At 45.5% G+C, this 15,259-nt stretch overlaps 2 protein-coding genes across 6 annotated transcripts in view; one reads left to right on the plus strand and one right to left on the minus strand.

Moving 5' to 3' along the window:
• Window positions 1-37: 37 nt before the first annotated feature.
• LOC100761903 (Uncharacterized protein C1orf31-like) lies at window positions 38-2,316 on the plus strand. Its single transcript, XM_027404798.2, has 2 exons — window positions 38-419; window positions 1,865-2,316. Exons 1-2 carry the CDS (start codon window positions 276-278, stop codon window positions 1,958-1,960), a joined length of 240 nt encoding a protein of 79 aa, XP_027260599.1. The 5' UTR covers window positions 38-275; the 3' UTR covers window positions 1,961-2,316.
• A 1,965-nt stretch (window positions 2,317-4,281) lies between these two features.
• Tarbp1 (TAR (HIV-1) RNA binding protein 1) overlaps window positions 4,282-15,259 on the minus strand; it is a 50,383-nt gene continuing 39,405 nt past the window's right edge. For 3 of the 5 annotated variants that reach the window (XM_035442762.1, XM_027404793.2, XM_027404795.2), the window contains 8 exons: window positions 14,849-14,935; window positions 12,312-12,508; window positions 9,317-9,398; window positions 7,345-7,516; window positions 5,907-6,098; window positions 5,629-5,753; window positions 5,151-5,287; window positions 4,282-4,840 (listed from right to left, as the gene is read on the minus strand). In XM_035442762.1, coding sequence (XP_035298653.1) covers window positions 4,672-4,840; window positions 5,151-5,287; window positions 5,629-5,753; window positions 5,907-6,098; window positions 7,345-7,516; window positions 9,317-9,398; window positions 12,312-12,508; window positions 14,849-14,935 — 1,161 coding nt within the window. In that variant the 3' untranslated portion in view covers window positions 4,282-4,671. Of the gene's footprint in view, window positions 4,841-5,150; window positions 5,288-5,628; window positions 5,839-5,906; window positions 6,099-7,344; window positions 7,517-9,047; window positions 9,143-9,316; window positions 9,399-12,311; window positions 12,509-14,848; window positions 14,936-15,259 lie in introns of those variants that run through there. The other 2 variants (XR_004769312.1, XM_027404794.2) reach the window with 2 other exon arrangements.

Below are 15,259 nucleotides of genomic sequence, written 5' to 3' on the forward strand. Positions count from 1 at the left end.
GAAGTTCCGCCCTTCCGTGTTGCGAACGGCGGCCTGGACGGGTCAACCTGCGGCCGCTTCTCTCTCGGTAAGAGTTGACTTGCGTTGTTGTCCGTGCACTCGCCGGGCGACTTGGCAGCACAGGGAACTGGGCTCCGCACCGCGCTCTCCCACGTGAGCTGATCCTCGGGAGGCCGCGAGGGACCGGAAGGTCGGACCCTCAGCGCCTCAGCCTCGGGTTGTGGACTAGTCGTGTGATCGCATGTCACGTCGTTCCCCGCGTGATCCCTGCAGGAATGGCTGCCCCGTCCATGAAGGAAAGGCAGGTGTGCTGGGGCGCGCGAGACCTGTACTGGCGGTGTCTCGACGACAACGCGGAGGACGCGGCTCGGTGCCGGCAGCTGAGGAGCTCGTTCGAGGCCAGCTGCCCCCAGCAGTGGGTAAGTCCCGGGGGCTGCAACACGTCCCTGCCCTCACCCCTCACCTCGGGGTAGGTTTTGAGGGACAAGGTTAAGGAAGAGGTCACTCGTTAAAAAAATCACCAGTTAGTTGGTATTACTGGAGAAAATGACAGTGCTCTGCCATATTCTGGAGAAGGGAGAGTGTTGTGATGAGTTCTGCAGGGCTCCATAGCCTTTCTCTCACTGTCCCCTCGTTCAAGCTTTGTCATAATTCGGCAGCAGGGCTCTTTCAATTATCAGTTCTTTACTTTGTCCCAGTCTCTGCCAACTCCTAAAAAGTGCAGACTGAGAGGTGTGTCCGGAGACACGTGGGTGGGGTGGGGAGAGGGGTGGAGCATCTTGGCAATGTGTTCCGAGGGGACGCTTGCTTTTATTTGCTGGGATTTTCATCAGTCTTGCACTCAGTTTTATGCAGAGGAAGCCATACATCAGAGAGGCGAAACAGTTGTCTAAGATGAGCCAGCCACTGTAGTGGAGAGGGGATTTGAACTTGGCTCCTTAAGTCCTGTATAGCAGTCCTTTGAGAAAGGTGAAAGCTTGTGCTGTACTCTGGGTGACTGGTGTATTTACAAAGCAGCTTCAGGAGGAGAAACACTCCCAAGAGGTGCTGAGTTCTGGACAGGTTGTTTTCAAACACCAAAATACCGCTTTCACTTCAAGGGGTAAGAGATAGTCAAATATGAGTGGCTGGCTCGGGAAACAAAGATTTAAGTTTTCCCAAATACCATGTGGTGGAAGTTTCATGAAGTTATATAGGGACAGAACAAAGGAAGTCCTAAGTCAACAGTTTTCAAAGACATGGATGGAAATATCAGGTAAACTTGTTACAGCAAAGCAGGAAATTCTCTGCTGTGAGCCTCAGATGCTGTCCGAAGACATTCTTGGCCTTCTGGTTTGTGGAAGCAACTGGGGCAGTGTCACGGCTAACACATGTGCGTTCTCCTTGGATTTGATTTATGCTTCCAGAATGTATCAAGATAAGACAAATGCCTCATGAAGAGGATGATATGAAAGAAAATAAAGCCAAGTCTTTAATAATTTTGTGAATATTTAGCCATGTGTCTGTCTCCCCAGATGTGTTTCTAGATAAGACAGATTTCTAGATAAGACAGATTTGACAGAAATACCAGGGTTGATAAATGATACGATACACTGAACCGATAACCAGCCATTGTCTGTAATACTTAAGATTCCTGAACTGACCAAGAGCTGCCGAGTGGGCTCCTGTGTGCATAGACTGTTTAAATTCCCAGGACATTACACGCTAATAGGTATGAGGGGATAGAGACTCCGGTTCAGAACACGAATCACAATTCTGCTTCGATGCCGTTGATACCGAGTAACGTGTTACATTTAAATCCGTGATTTTGCTTGCCAGCCTGCATGACTTGCTCTAATGTCAGGCCTTTTTTTTATCTCAATAGATAAAATATTTTGACAAAAGAAGAGATTACTTAAAATTCAAGGAAAAATTTGAAGCAGGAGAATTCCAGCCTTCACAGTCCACTGAAAATTCCTAAGCTCTTCCTGGACTTTCACACAAGACTATTCTTCTGGACTGTCAGAAATGCTTTGCTGGTTCCAGGACAAAAGCAGTTTGACCCACAGTTACACATCAGTACTTGTTCTCTCTCTGAACAGCAATGACTAAAAGGGTCAAGCAGCAGAAGACCTCGTCATTCAAACTGTGAAGGACTGGATGGTATTACGTGTGCTGCTTTAATTTAGTGAGGGATCTATCTTAAGAAAAAAAAATAAAGCTTATAATAAAAACACATGGTTTATCTTCCTCTCCCCCCCACCTTTCGAATAAAAGCCAAATAGTAGTAAATCTAGTTGCAACTGATATAAATAAAAACTAAGGTTGTTACATGTGTTTCTGGCTATTAGATTAGCATTTTAATACGGAAACTACACAATGAAGTTGGAAGACACCTTAATTAATCAAAGGGATATAATAAAAAGTCATTTGAATGCCCTCGATGTTCATACAGTGCCTGGGTTGTTACCTAGTTCAGTAAGATAAAAAAGAAATATCTAGATTGGAAAGGGAAGACTGGGCCTTTTCCAAGATGGTTAAGAAAATGCCTAAGGATGGACCCCCAAAACTGAACTGTAACTCACAAACTTGGAGACAGTATTTCAAATGACATATCCAGGATCAAGAAAAAAAAACAAGAAAACCTCATGGTTCTTAAGAAAAATGATCCTGTTTAAGAAGTGAATAAATTGGGGCTGGAGAGATAGCTCAGGGGTTAAGAACACTGGGTGCTCTTCCAGAGGCCTGGAGTTCAATTCCCAGTTCCCAACCATCTACATGCCAGAACACTGTGTACATAATAAATTAAAAACTAAAAAATATTTTTTTAAAAAAAGTGATCAAGTTATTCAAATAGTTTAATAGATAGTGTAAGCATTACAGCTTGGATGGAAAGGGATCCTAGCAGTCAGGAGCCAAGGAACACCAGAACATCACCATAAGCGTAGCAGAATACAGCCTGGGTACAGCCCTGCTCCAGGGAAAGGTTTCCCCAATAGCTGCTCCCTTAGGGGAAGGTTTCCCCAGCAGAAACAGTTCTGCTCCGCTCTGGGGAAGTATCTCACCCAAACCTCTTTCAAGAGATTTATTGGGAGGGAAGAATCCAGGAGGGTGGCTGCCTCTCAGTGAAAAAAGGCAGCTCCCATCTGAACAGGCACAGGGCTTATAAAGATAAGATTCTTAGGGATGGAGTTTTTTCAGGGTGGGAATTGGTCGGATTTCAATCCCTGAGTTTAGACAAGCTCGGAGATTGGCTGGATTTTATATTCAGGGATTGGTTGGTTTTTGTGATGAGTTGGTCAGGGCCAAAAGTGTGTTTCTTTCACTGGTCCTTTTAAACCTTTGGTTCTGGTCTCAGGGTCAAGGTATGCTTCTTTGCCTCTGGTTTCAAAGTCAGGGTATGTTTCTTTCCCTGGCCCTTTTACCCTACAGATATTTGTCAAAATTAAATGGAAGACACATATCTGAAAAGAGCCTCCATATCTTTAGATATTAGAATAATGGAAATGAGTGCTATACTGTTACGTCACTAGATACCTGCTGGAATGGCTTAAATTAAAAGGCTAGCAATACCAAATGTTGACCAGGATGCAGAATAAGTCACTCAGTGACACTGCAAACTAGGAAAGCCCTCTGCAGAGGTTTTCAGAGTAAAGCACACTGACCCTATGACCCAGAAGTCCCACTCCCAGGTGCTTCACCAAATGAACTGGAAGCAAAATGTGAAGCGTCTCTCAGTCCCTAAAACCAAATGCCCATGTCAGGAATAGATGAAATGCTACATGTCTATAATGGATGAATACCAACAGCAATTAACAAACACCTGGATGAGCAGAGAATGCATTCTGCTCCCTGAAAGAAGCCAGACTGTGATCATGTCAGTTATCTCAGATAACAGGAGTGGCATCTGGATGAAGTGGGTGTGTGAAGATGTGGTGTTCTATGCTTGAAACACTGTTGCAAATCAAAACCTCAAAAGACCTACAAAAGAAAATGAGTAGGCAAAGGACTCTGAAATTTGAGTGTTACTCAATGGGTTCTGGAGATGACAAGTTCCATGCTGAACGGTAATAATGATTACCATTAAATAATTCAGTCATCTAAACATAAAGTGTCATGGGTTTCATCCTTGGTTTCGGTAAGGATTTATAGGACTGGTCCAACAGCATTGGGTTGAGATTGCAGTCCTCAGAGACAGATTACTAACCGCCACCGCAAGCACAATTGTATAGGACAAATTCCATTTAAGCTTAATGTGAACATGATGGCTGAATTTGCAGCTTTGGAAATAAAGCCTAAGACCTGAGTATAAAGACCTTTATTGGGAGAGCTGATTCACATCTTGCCATGTTTTAAAACGGAAAGGCATAGGTGCTCATACGTAACAACTTTAATTCTTCCACACTGTTAGCATAGCCACCCTGACAATACTGGTTTCTAGGAAGAACATTTAAAAAAATTCATGTTTAAAAATTTCATAGTTGCTTAAAATATTTAAAAAGGTTAATTTGATTTAGCTAAAAGGGGACAATATATAGTGATATACTTTAAGGCACTTGAAAAAGTTTTGGCATTGAGGTGTAAGGTTAGATATGCAGATAATCCCAGGACATCTCAGAATATTTCATTAGTCCGGTAGGTTATAAGACACCACCATTAGCACCACAAGAGATGGCAGGTGAGGCTCGGCCTTCAGGATGCCAGCCCCGCACACCCGAGCAGCTGCTGTCTGGTATACTCCCAGATCAGCAGGGCCCCGCTCACGTGCACATTCAGTGAGCGGATGATGCCCTGCTGAGGAATCTCCACACACACATCCAGCTGCTGGATCAGGTTGGCTGGGATTCCTTCCCGCTCATTTCTGCAGACAAAAAAATGGAGCGAGACATGTTAGCTTTTCTTTAATGCCTTTTACTATTATTTTTTAGAAGTCCTGAATGTTACTGTAGGAGACAAATAAACAGAGTAAGTCAACCTGGGTTCCAGGAAGTAAAGATGTTACAAAGATAGGCCAATCATGTGTTTACTAATAAAACATTCCAGACAGGTGAGATGAAGGAAAAACCAAGGGGTTCCCATGAATGCTATAAATTTACAGTAAGTTTCATGACAGGAACCTAGGTAAGATTTAAACAGCCTAGAAAACAGACAGGACCAGGAAATTGACTCACCCCAATAGAAGCAGTGACTTCTCAGGGAAGCGGTACTGGGCTAGGTCTGAGCTTTGAGCTGTCTGCTCCACACCGATGACAGTGTAGCCTTCCGCCTTTTTCTGCTGCAGATAATCTGTTAGCTGGGCTGGTCTCACCTTGGTGGCAATTTTAGAAGAGCAGAATATGAAATCATTCCATTGTGAAGTGTGAAAGTGGACACAGCATTAAACTTAAACCCAACTTGTCAAAAGGACTTTAAAGGGAAAACAGGACACCAAATGACAGCAGAAAGAATACCCTCCACATCACAGACTGCTGAGTGGTGGTTGAATAGGGAGAGGTAACATGTTCAACAGAGGGGACTGCTACAGCTACTGCAGGTCACAGATAAGACCCCATGGAGCTCAGCACTGAAGGGTCAGATTGAGAAGCGGGCACAAACACAGCATGCCAGGACTTTACACCCAACTCTACCAGAGGAAGACTTTACACCCACCTCTACCAGAGGAAGCCACTGCTCTGCGGAGACACTGAGGTGCTGGAACTGTCTGTCACTGACACACTGAAGACTGCCGACGACAAGTACTGCAGCTCCGAACACCTCACAGGTCCGGCACAGCCCTGCACAGAACAGCCCGTGAGACTATCTTCAACAGGTCACAGAGCACATGGCATTCCAGCCTTCCCTCTGAGCTTCCCAAGAAGGCTGTGGAACAGACAGCCACATAGGGTTGATAAAAGGTTTTAAGTGAACTACCTGGAGGATGATTTTACCTCCTAAGTTGGTTGGCTTGTCGATGAGTGAGGCCACGACAATCAGTCTACTAATGGACTTTCCAAGCTTGGCGGCCCGGTCCTGAAACATAAGCTCCAGGTCTGACTCCAGAGCCTTGTGTCCCCATGGGATAATCTTTTTCTGGACATCAGCCCACTCTGACTGGCTCTCTGCTTCACCCAAGGTATAACCTGAGAAGAAATAACAGTTCCTGTATGTAAATTAGACTGGGTCAATTCTCTATGTATTTGCATTTTTAGATGACTTTTTAAATTTTCTTTTCATTATTGTTAATGTGTGCATACGGTCTGAGTGTACCATGAAGACCAGAAGAGGGCCCTGAAAATCCTGGAGCTAGAGTTACAGGTGGTTGTGAGCCACCTCATGTGGGCGCTAAGAATGGAATCACCTGTCTGTGTTTAACATCAAGTCCTCACAAAGGTCTCTCAGCCCTTGGTGCTCTCTACTAGGCTAGATTTCCTGGGTGTCTGCTGCCTGCCACTGTCTGATATATCTGTGTACCACTGTCTGCTGTTAAGAACACAGCTGTGGGAGGGCAGGGACCCTGTCGTTGTCTAGCACACTGGGTGCCATCAATGGATCCTCATTGAATAGATGAGTAGATTCAAGATGATCTGTCCAAAGATGCACACTGAACCATCTCCACTTTTCCTGGAACTCTACCTAGACACTGAATTCAAATCACAGGGTATAGCCAAGTGTGGTGGTACATCCTTTAATCCCAGCATTCAGGAGGCAGAGACAGGTGGATCTCTGTGAGTTTGAGGCTAGCCTGGTCTACAAAGTGAGTTCCAGGACATCCAAAGCTGTTAAACAAAACAAACAAACACACACACACACACAAACAAAACAAAAAAACCACAGGGTGAGGCTAGAGTCTGCAGTTTAAAAAATTACATTCATTGGGAGGTGTAGGAGCATGCAGGTCATGGTGTCATCTGGAAGTCAAAGATCTTTAACACATGGGAATTAGCTGTTTCCTACCACGTGGATCAACTCAGCTATTCAGGCTTGGCAGCAAGTACCTGTATCCAATGAGCCATCAGAGAGTTGGGAAGAAAATTGAAGGACAGCAGGAGACCAGCAGAGCAAACTTACAGAAGGGGCAGGTGTGGTGAGGGGGACTATGGCTTTGGGAAAGCACTCACAGTGGTAGGTACAGTAAGGGAAAGCTGGGTGGGATGGGGGGCGCAAGCTGAGAGAGGAGCCATTAGAATGAGGCCACCATACTGCTGCTAAGGTGAGCTTTCTGGACACACTGAGCCACAGGCTCATCAGGGAAGCCTGATTGGCACTTCTGTTCTTGCCTTCTCTAAGCAGAGGCTGAAACCCTGGTCAATGAAACATCATCAAGACCCATTCTAGAACTGTTAAGAGCCCTTACCAATGAACCAGGGTAAAATGAAGCTCCCTTACCTCGGTCTTGCTGGGACCAGTCTCCTGGACTCAGCTCACCAAGTGCAGTCCCAGACAGGTACCAATGGGACCCTGTATTGGAAGGGATGTCTGTGAAGCTGGCAAATTTATCCAATGTGATCCACTCCTCTTCAGTAATACCCGAGAGCCGTGGAAGGGTGTAAAATATGGTCTGAAAATAGAATCATAAAAATCTAAATAGTGTTTTCCCTAGAAAATAAAGGAAAAACCAAAAACAGGTTTTATTACTGCTGGTGCTTCTCCTAAGTCACCCTCTACGGTAAGCTCTCAGAGCCTGCAACACCTCTCTAAGTATGCTTCACTTTGCACTGGGACATTCAGGGATTCATTTAGGGACCCCAGAGAGCAGGCAGGACCTCTCCAGCTCTTCTAACTCCACGTGACCACTGTGCTCTTATAAAGAACACAGCATGATTCAGGGGGCATTGTCACTCAAGAGAACATATGATGCCTAAAGGCAGTTTCCTGGCCACCAGACACTTTGCCATCCCATGCTCAGTTCCACTAAGGACATCCAAAACCCAAATCCTGGCTCAACAGTATAACTCCCTATGTACCCTGGAATGAGCCATGAAGGCTTTCTCAGCTTCAGTTCCAGCGTGTGTAAGAAGGTGGATAACTGGTGCCTATGAAGCACAAGGCCACCTTTCTGTTCTTCCCTTGAAGAACACCCAATGGTGGAAAAGCATGTGAGAGAGAAAACCCAGGTAACAGGCAATTTAAAAGTGAAACGACACGCAATACACATGCCTTTGTGGGCAGTTTTAAGGCAAATAGGACTTGCTTCAGACTAGCCATATTTGTGCAAATTTAAACTGATGTCAAGATGGAGAGTAACGTTTATGAGGTGGTTCCCTAAGCCAAGCTGCAAACACAAAGGCTCCATGACAGAGTCTGGTAGAGCGTGAGCTCTCTGTCCCACAGCCCACACACAGACCGACCACTCTGCCTGCTATTGCTGATGACGAGTCAGGTAACAGCTGAAAGAGATGGGCAGGGGTGAGGGAGAAAAGGTGGATGGATGGGGTTCTAGAGAGCCGTGAGGAAAGCAGCATCGACACAGGGCGCTGGGAACCGAGGAACACAGACAGCGTGGAATGATAGTCAAAAAACTCTAGTTATGTTTTGTCTCAAAAGAATGACATTCATGTTGTGTGTAGCACATCTCACAATACAGAGTATGTCTTCAAGGACAGCTTTAAGCAAACCATGAAACAACTGGTTGTAGAGTAGCTAAGCTCCTAATACAGATTTCCCCAGAGGGAAAGTCACCTAGGCCAGATGTTTTCACTTCAAAGCTAGGTAGACAGCACAGTATTGTTGCTGGAGTTGAAAAGGGTTTAAGAATGCCTTATATCTGGGATTATCATGTAAATCAATCTTGTTTCTAATTCAAATAAAAAAATGATAAAAAACAAAAAAAATCTGAAAAAAAGAAAAAAAAAGAGTGCCTTATACTCTATGCAAATTTTAAGAATTTACACACCAAAGTCATTTATATTAACTGTAGCAAGTATGTTTACAGTTCTTAAAATTACACAAGCATTCTGTTACTATCAGCAACGTGGAGTACCATTTGCCACAAATTTTCATTACTCCGAATCTAGAAAGATTAATTGCCATTAACAAGAGATCTTTTTGTTCTTGCATTGGTCACGGGCTTCAGGACAAGAAAGTCTCACCTGCACAAACGTTCTCTCACTCACTTCCTTTTAGAAATCTGTTCTGATTTCTGTTTAGAGTTAAATATTCCCTTCCAAGGTTTACAAGCCAGACACTGCCAGAGAAATAGAAAGTGAGAATGACTAGCCAGTTGTCATTGCTGAGGAGTGGGCAAGCATATCACAGAACTTTACAGGGTCACAGGGACAGAAGATAAGCCTCATCACAATCCCTCAACAGCTGGGGCAGGAAGACAGCGGGGAGCCTGCACACTGCACTCTCGGCTTACCTCCAGACAGTAGTCCTTCAGGGGGTGGAACGTGGAGAAGAAGAAATGGTCCTGGATGCGCTGCCAGTTCTTCCTGGCATTCCTAAGGGGGAGGACAGGAAGTGAGGCAGGACTCAGAGGTGAACAGTTCTGGGGAGGGGAAGTCAGTATAGTATCTAAGAATTCCATCCTAAGTTCATACTCCCAGTCTTCAACATCGATGTGTATGTTCTAGTTCTGTCTCTGTCTCTGAGGTTGTGGTTTGAGTGAGAAATGTCCCCCATAGGCTCATGTATTTGAACACTTAGTCCCCAGTTGGTGGTGCTGTTTGGGGGGGGGGGGGTTAGGAGGTGTGGCCTGGCTGGAGGAATTATGCCACTGGGGGCAGGCCTCTTCCAGTCTGTCTGCTTGCTGATGTGATCGCTCAGATTCCTGCTCATGCCTGCTGCTTGCTGTCATGCCTCCTCAGCATGATGAACACTTATCCCTCTGCAACCATAAGCCAAGACAAGCTCTTCCTTCTATAATTTGCTTTTGGTCATGGTATTTATCAGAGCAACAAAAAAGTCACTAACATGGGGTTACTGGGGATTAAACCCTGGGGCTTTATGTATGCTAGGTGAAAACACTACCTCTGAGCCCTGTCCCCAGCACTCAGTGTGCTTTTGTTTGTTTGCTTTCAAGACATGGTTTATCTATGTAGCTCTGGCTATCCTGGAACTCGATATACAGACCAGGCTGGCCTGAAACTCACAGAGATCCACCTACCTCTGCCTGACAAGTGCTGGGATTAAAGGAGTACACCATCACCCAGTGTGCTTTTTAAACTGCAACTTAGAAAGGTTCTCAATTTTGCATTTGTTTTTGAGGCAGCGTCTCAGGTTTATGAGGGTAGTCTTGAACTCATTATGTATCTGGGGATGATCCTGAACTCTTGATTCTACATCTCTACATATGTGCTGGACTTATAGATATGAGCAGCCACACCTAACTTTTTTCTTCTTCTTTTAAGCTAGGCATTGTCGTCTTTACCTGCAATTCCAACACTCAGCAGACAGGCAGGAGGATTACCAGGAGAATAAAGCCAGACTGAGCTACAGACCAAGACTTTATCAAAAGCAAATAACAAAGCAACAAAGTTTTGCCTTGTTGTTTTTGCAGAATTGGGGCTTGATCCCAAGGCCTCAAGCCCTCCAGAATGTATACTTACTACTCAGCTAGCCCACAGGATTTTATATTTTGAAATGGAACTCAAAGATAAACAGAGAAACTAAGCAATGCTTTCAAAATCATACAAAACCAACTAAAGGAATAAAAAACCCACATCTCTGAATGTCAAAGAGACACTGTCCAGGAGATCATGAAGAGTGTGGAGAACACAGTCCCACTGCATAGCCCAGGCTGGCTTCAATCTCAATCACATGGTACAAACCAAAGTCACCCATCACCTGCCAGCACTTGGAGCCTCTGGGGTTAGGATCCCTGTGTCTCTGCCTGGCAGTGGACCTTACATAAGCCATGGTTTTCACTCTGAAGGCACATGACACTGCTAAACCAAAAGCACCAACTATGAGCAAGTGGGAATTCTTAACCCAGCCACCAGGTTTGAAAGGCAAAAGTCGTGTGACAGGACACGCAGTTTAGAATTGGGGGCATCAGCTCCAAACTGTGCAGGACTTCCAGGCTATGAGATTTCCTATACTTTTTAAAGAGTTTTCTGCATAAGCTCCTGGTACTTCACCTTCCTCACTGCTTGTGTTTTTGAAAAATAAATGACATGAAGTACTGTAAACATTCCAAATATCTAAACACAGAAAATAATGGATTCCAAAAACCTACTGCATCGACGTAACAAGTACTTGCCACTTGCATGCCAAACATGTTGCAATATAGGATCCATGCCTGCCAACCCTGCCAGTGCAATTTCCCAGCTATGTCACTACACTGAGCCTGCTTCTCCCATACTCAGGCCTCACACGGGTCCATTTATCCCCTCACCAGCCTCAGATCTGAGTACCAGCTTCCCTCCCACTATTCCGGCTGCCTTGGGCCTGATTCTCACACAAAGGCAAAGCCCGTAAGTATAGGTCACTTTCATCCCAACTCCAACTCTTCTCAGTTCTCTGGGTATCTAGATACTTTGTCCCACGTCTCTCATACTGGCTTCCTCCAGGATCCCTCCTGCCTCCAGTCTCCAGTTCCCACAGCTGCTTCTCTTGCCCAGAAGTCTCTTCTCTTCACTCACCAATACCTGTTCTTCCTTTGGAAGTCACAGATCATGTAGGGTAAAGAGCTTCCCTAAGCCACAGGTAGAGGGTCTGCATTTGCCATTGTGCCCTCGATATTCCCATCGCCTACTGAAAAACCTGAGCACCGATGACTGCTTCAGAGTCCTCTCTATTCTGTCCACCTGGCTTGCCGAGGTGTGTGCCTGCCACAGAGGGGTCAAAGAAGGACATGCCCTTAAAGAGCAGAGAAAACGCAAAGCTCAGGGATGCCGGTGTTCACTGGCTATGTCTCCATTTGGGACCAGGAGTTAAAAAAATAAGTGACACCATAAAAGGATGTTTTCTTGCTTAATAATAGCAATAAAATATATGGGATCTAAGCTAACTGCTTTTAGGGACCAGGGATTTTAGGATCAACGGGCAGGGAAAACAGCTCTGTGCTGAACAGTCATGATCTCACCACAGAAAGCAGTGCCTGGCTGGCAGTAGGTGGTAGAGGGGTGAGAAGCAGCTCTGGGGTCATCCAGGTGCCTCCAGGCTGCCTGCTATGCTAGAAGCAGAGCTGAGAGTTCACAAGGCTCAAAGGATGAGGAGAAAGTATAAAACCCCAGTCTGGACTCATCATCAATCTATAGCTTAGCACTATCTGCTTTATGGGGCTGACCAAGCCCTCTGTGCCCAGCACTGTGGGGCACTGATACAAAAGAAGGCAATGAGGCTGCTCCCTTGCTCCTCCAGGCTCCTCCTTCTCTCTGTCTGGGAAGAACAGAGCCATGAGGTGTCCTCACCCTGCTCCATGCATGCTTTCTGCCTGGCTGAGACTGCACTCGATGACTGTGGTCCAGGCGTCACACTCTTCAAACTTCAGTGCTTTACATAGCTGCCAGGCCTTCTTGAGTGCTACCAGAGCGTAGAGTCGAACGCTGAAGTTGTGGCTCAGACACCACTGCAGAGCGATGGTGAGGGCCTGCTTCAGAACCAGCCTCTGGAAAGACAGTGTGGACATGGCAGCATGAGTAAGACTGTGAGGCCTGGAAGACCAATGGGGCAGCTGTGATCAGCTCTGGCAAGCCTTTCACTGGCCTGGACGTGGGGCTGCATCTCCCTCCCAGGCAAATGAGCTCAGCAGCACTCAAAACTGTCGCAAGGAAAATGGTTTCCAGGTCCTCATTTTTGTAATGGCTGCAGTATGTCCCCTTGTCCTGCAACCCAAGTTGACATGGATCTTCATGCTAGACTGACACAGCCATTATGTTCTATCTAGAAAGGTGACTGCACCTTATTACATGCCCTAGGCTGAAAAGTAAGACAGTATCCTATAGGAGCCTTACTTTTGGAGAACCTGGGGTATCCACCTTCCTCCTGAGTGCTGAGCTACTGAACTCCTAGCAGCAACCTTGAGCCACCCAGAAGCAAAATTAAGAAGTGGGGAGAAGAAAGCCAGGTGCGGGGTACTTAAGAGGGAACAGTAGGGTGATCAGGAGTTCGGGGTAAACCTGGGTTATGTGAGTCCTGTTTTAAACAACTGAGCAAGTCAGAAGACTGCAGGGTCTTTTCCTCAGTCCTCAAGCCATCTGATGGTGACCTACACAGGGCTCACCTGGTTCTGCATGAGGGGATGAACTGGCTGTGAGCCCCACAATCAGCTTCCACTGGCTGGACAGCAACCATGTCAGAACGGGCTGCCAGATATATCACAATGGTTACCTACTCAATACAACTATCCATAGGCAGGACAAACCAGATATAGGCAAGCCTTTTTGTCTCATTCCTTCATTCAGGATGCCATAACCAATTATCCAGGGCCACTGTCTTCTCAAGACAGCATTGCTGAGAGAAATTACACACAGGCACTCATGGATGCATATACAGGCACCAGATGGTTCAGAAAGCCTAATGACCTAAGTTCAATGCCTGGAATCCAGGTGGGAAGATAGAATTGACTCTACAAAATTGTCTGACCTCACCTTCACTATGGCACACACACAGACAAACATACACACACACACACACAGAAGAATACAATAACTATGGCACACACACACACACACACACACACACACACACACACACACACACACACAAAGTAGAAAAAAATAAAAAGAAATTGAGGCTAGAGAGATGCTTCAGAGCTTAAGAGCACTTGCTGTTCTTGCAAAGGACCTGGGTTTGATTCCCAGCACCTACATGGCTGCTCACAACTATATGTAACTTCTGTTCTAGGGGATCCAATACCATCTTCTGACGTTTGTGGGCACCAAGCATGAGCATGGTGTACAGTCATAAAATAAATTGAATAAATCTAATTTTAAAAGAATAGCTTAGAAAACAATCACAGACTACACATGTGTGCTCACTCCCCCCCCCCCATACACACACACACACAGATGGCACATACAGCCATTCCTCTGTGAGAAACAACTATACAAACTGCCATCTGGTGCGCAAGTAACGTCAGGGCCAATACAGGAAGGCCACAGGGAGAAGTGAAACTCTAAAATGAGGAAACAGAGGGACTGGGCAGATGGGCTCCATGTGACCACTCCTAAGTCTGTTTACACCAGCATTCGTTAAAGTATCTCCATTCAGAAAGGGCTTATGAGCACCTATCCCAGCTGAGGGGCTGTTGATAGTGATGGCTTGTGAAGGAGGAAGAGTCTACTTTCTTTAAGGGTATGGTCCCTAGTTCATCAACCACACTCTGGGGGATGGCACCACACCCAGGAAAATATGGCCAGCACAAATTGACAAGTTAGACAGACAGACAGACAGACAGACAGACAGACAGGACATTAAGTTGGGAGGGGTGGGATGATGGGGGTAGGTCTGGGAGCACTGGGGGATGAGTATGATCAAAATACATTGTATGCATCTGTGAAATTCTCAAAGAACTGATAAAAACATACAAACAAACACCAAACCCAAATGGCCAGGAATGCAAAAAGGCAAACCCTGTTTAACTTGTATAAAAATAAAAGCTATTTACACCAACAGGAATCACCTGTGGACCTGGTGCATACTAAGTGTGAGTGAGAATAGTTTCCCCATGCACACAGCAGCAGCAGGGGAAGGGAAGGAGAACTGAAAACCCCCACAAGGACACTGATAGTAGGGAAGAGGGTAGATCAGGGGTGGGCTAGGGAAGGGGTGGATATGATCAAACTGCATTGTATGAAATTCTTAAGGAACTAATAAAAAATGAGGAAGAAACACATTTTAAAGATAACTAATCAGGAAAAAAGAAAAGTCCTCCAAACTGGCATAAATACATTCCTTTTTAGAACGCCAAGTTCATAAATTCTTCTTGCAAATAATTCAAACTCACCTTTTCTGGAATATTCTGAATGATGATGTCCAAATGTGATAAAACAGATAAAAATGTACAAATGCTTGTTTTAAGTTTTTCTTCACCCTGATAGAAGATGAGGTAGAGAAATTGTCATTTTGGGCTTAACTGTGAGTAAAGGCTGCTGGACCCCCTGGCAAGTAGAGGTGCAATGAAGACTCTGCCCTCTTCCCTGAAGTAGCTTGGGTTTGCCTAGTATAGGGGACAGGACTGAAAACCATAGAGGAGGGGCACTCCCTGTAGCCCAGTGCAATGCAGGCAGCCGGAGACACAGTCAAACAGCACTGGATGGCCTCACATACACCAACTCCCTGGGTCAGGCCTATAGGACAGGAAGAACCTGCCTGTGGCAGGAGTGGGCACTGGGGTCAGTACACAGAGGGAACTGGA

The sequence above is a fragment of the Cricetulus griseus genome, chromosome 3, assembly GCF_003668045.3.
Source record: "Cricetulus griseus strain 17A/GY chromosome 3, alternate assembly CriGri-PICRH-1.0, whole genome shotgun sequence".
Taxonomy (NCBI): domain Eukaryota; kingdom Metazoa; phylum Chordata; class Mammalia; order Rodentia; family Cricetidae; genus Cricetulus; species Cricetulus griseus.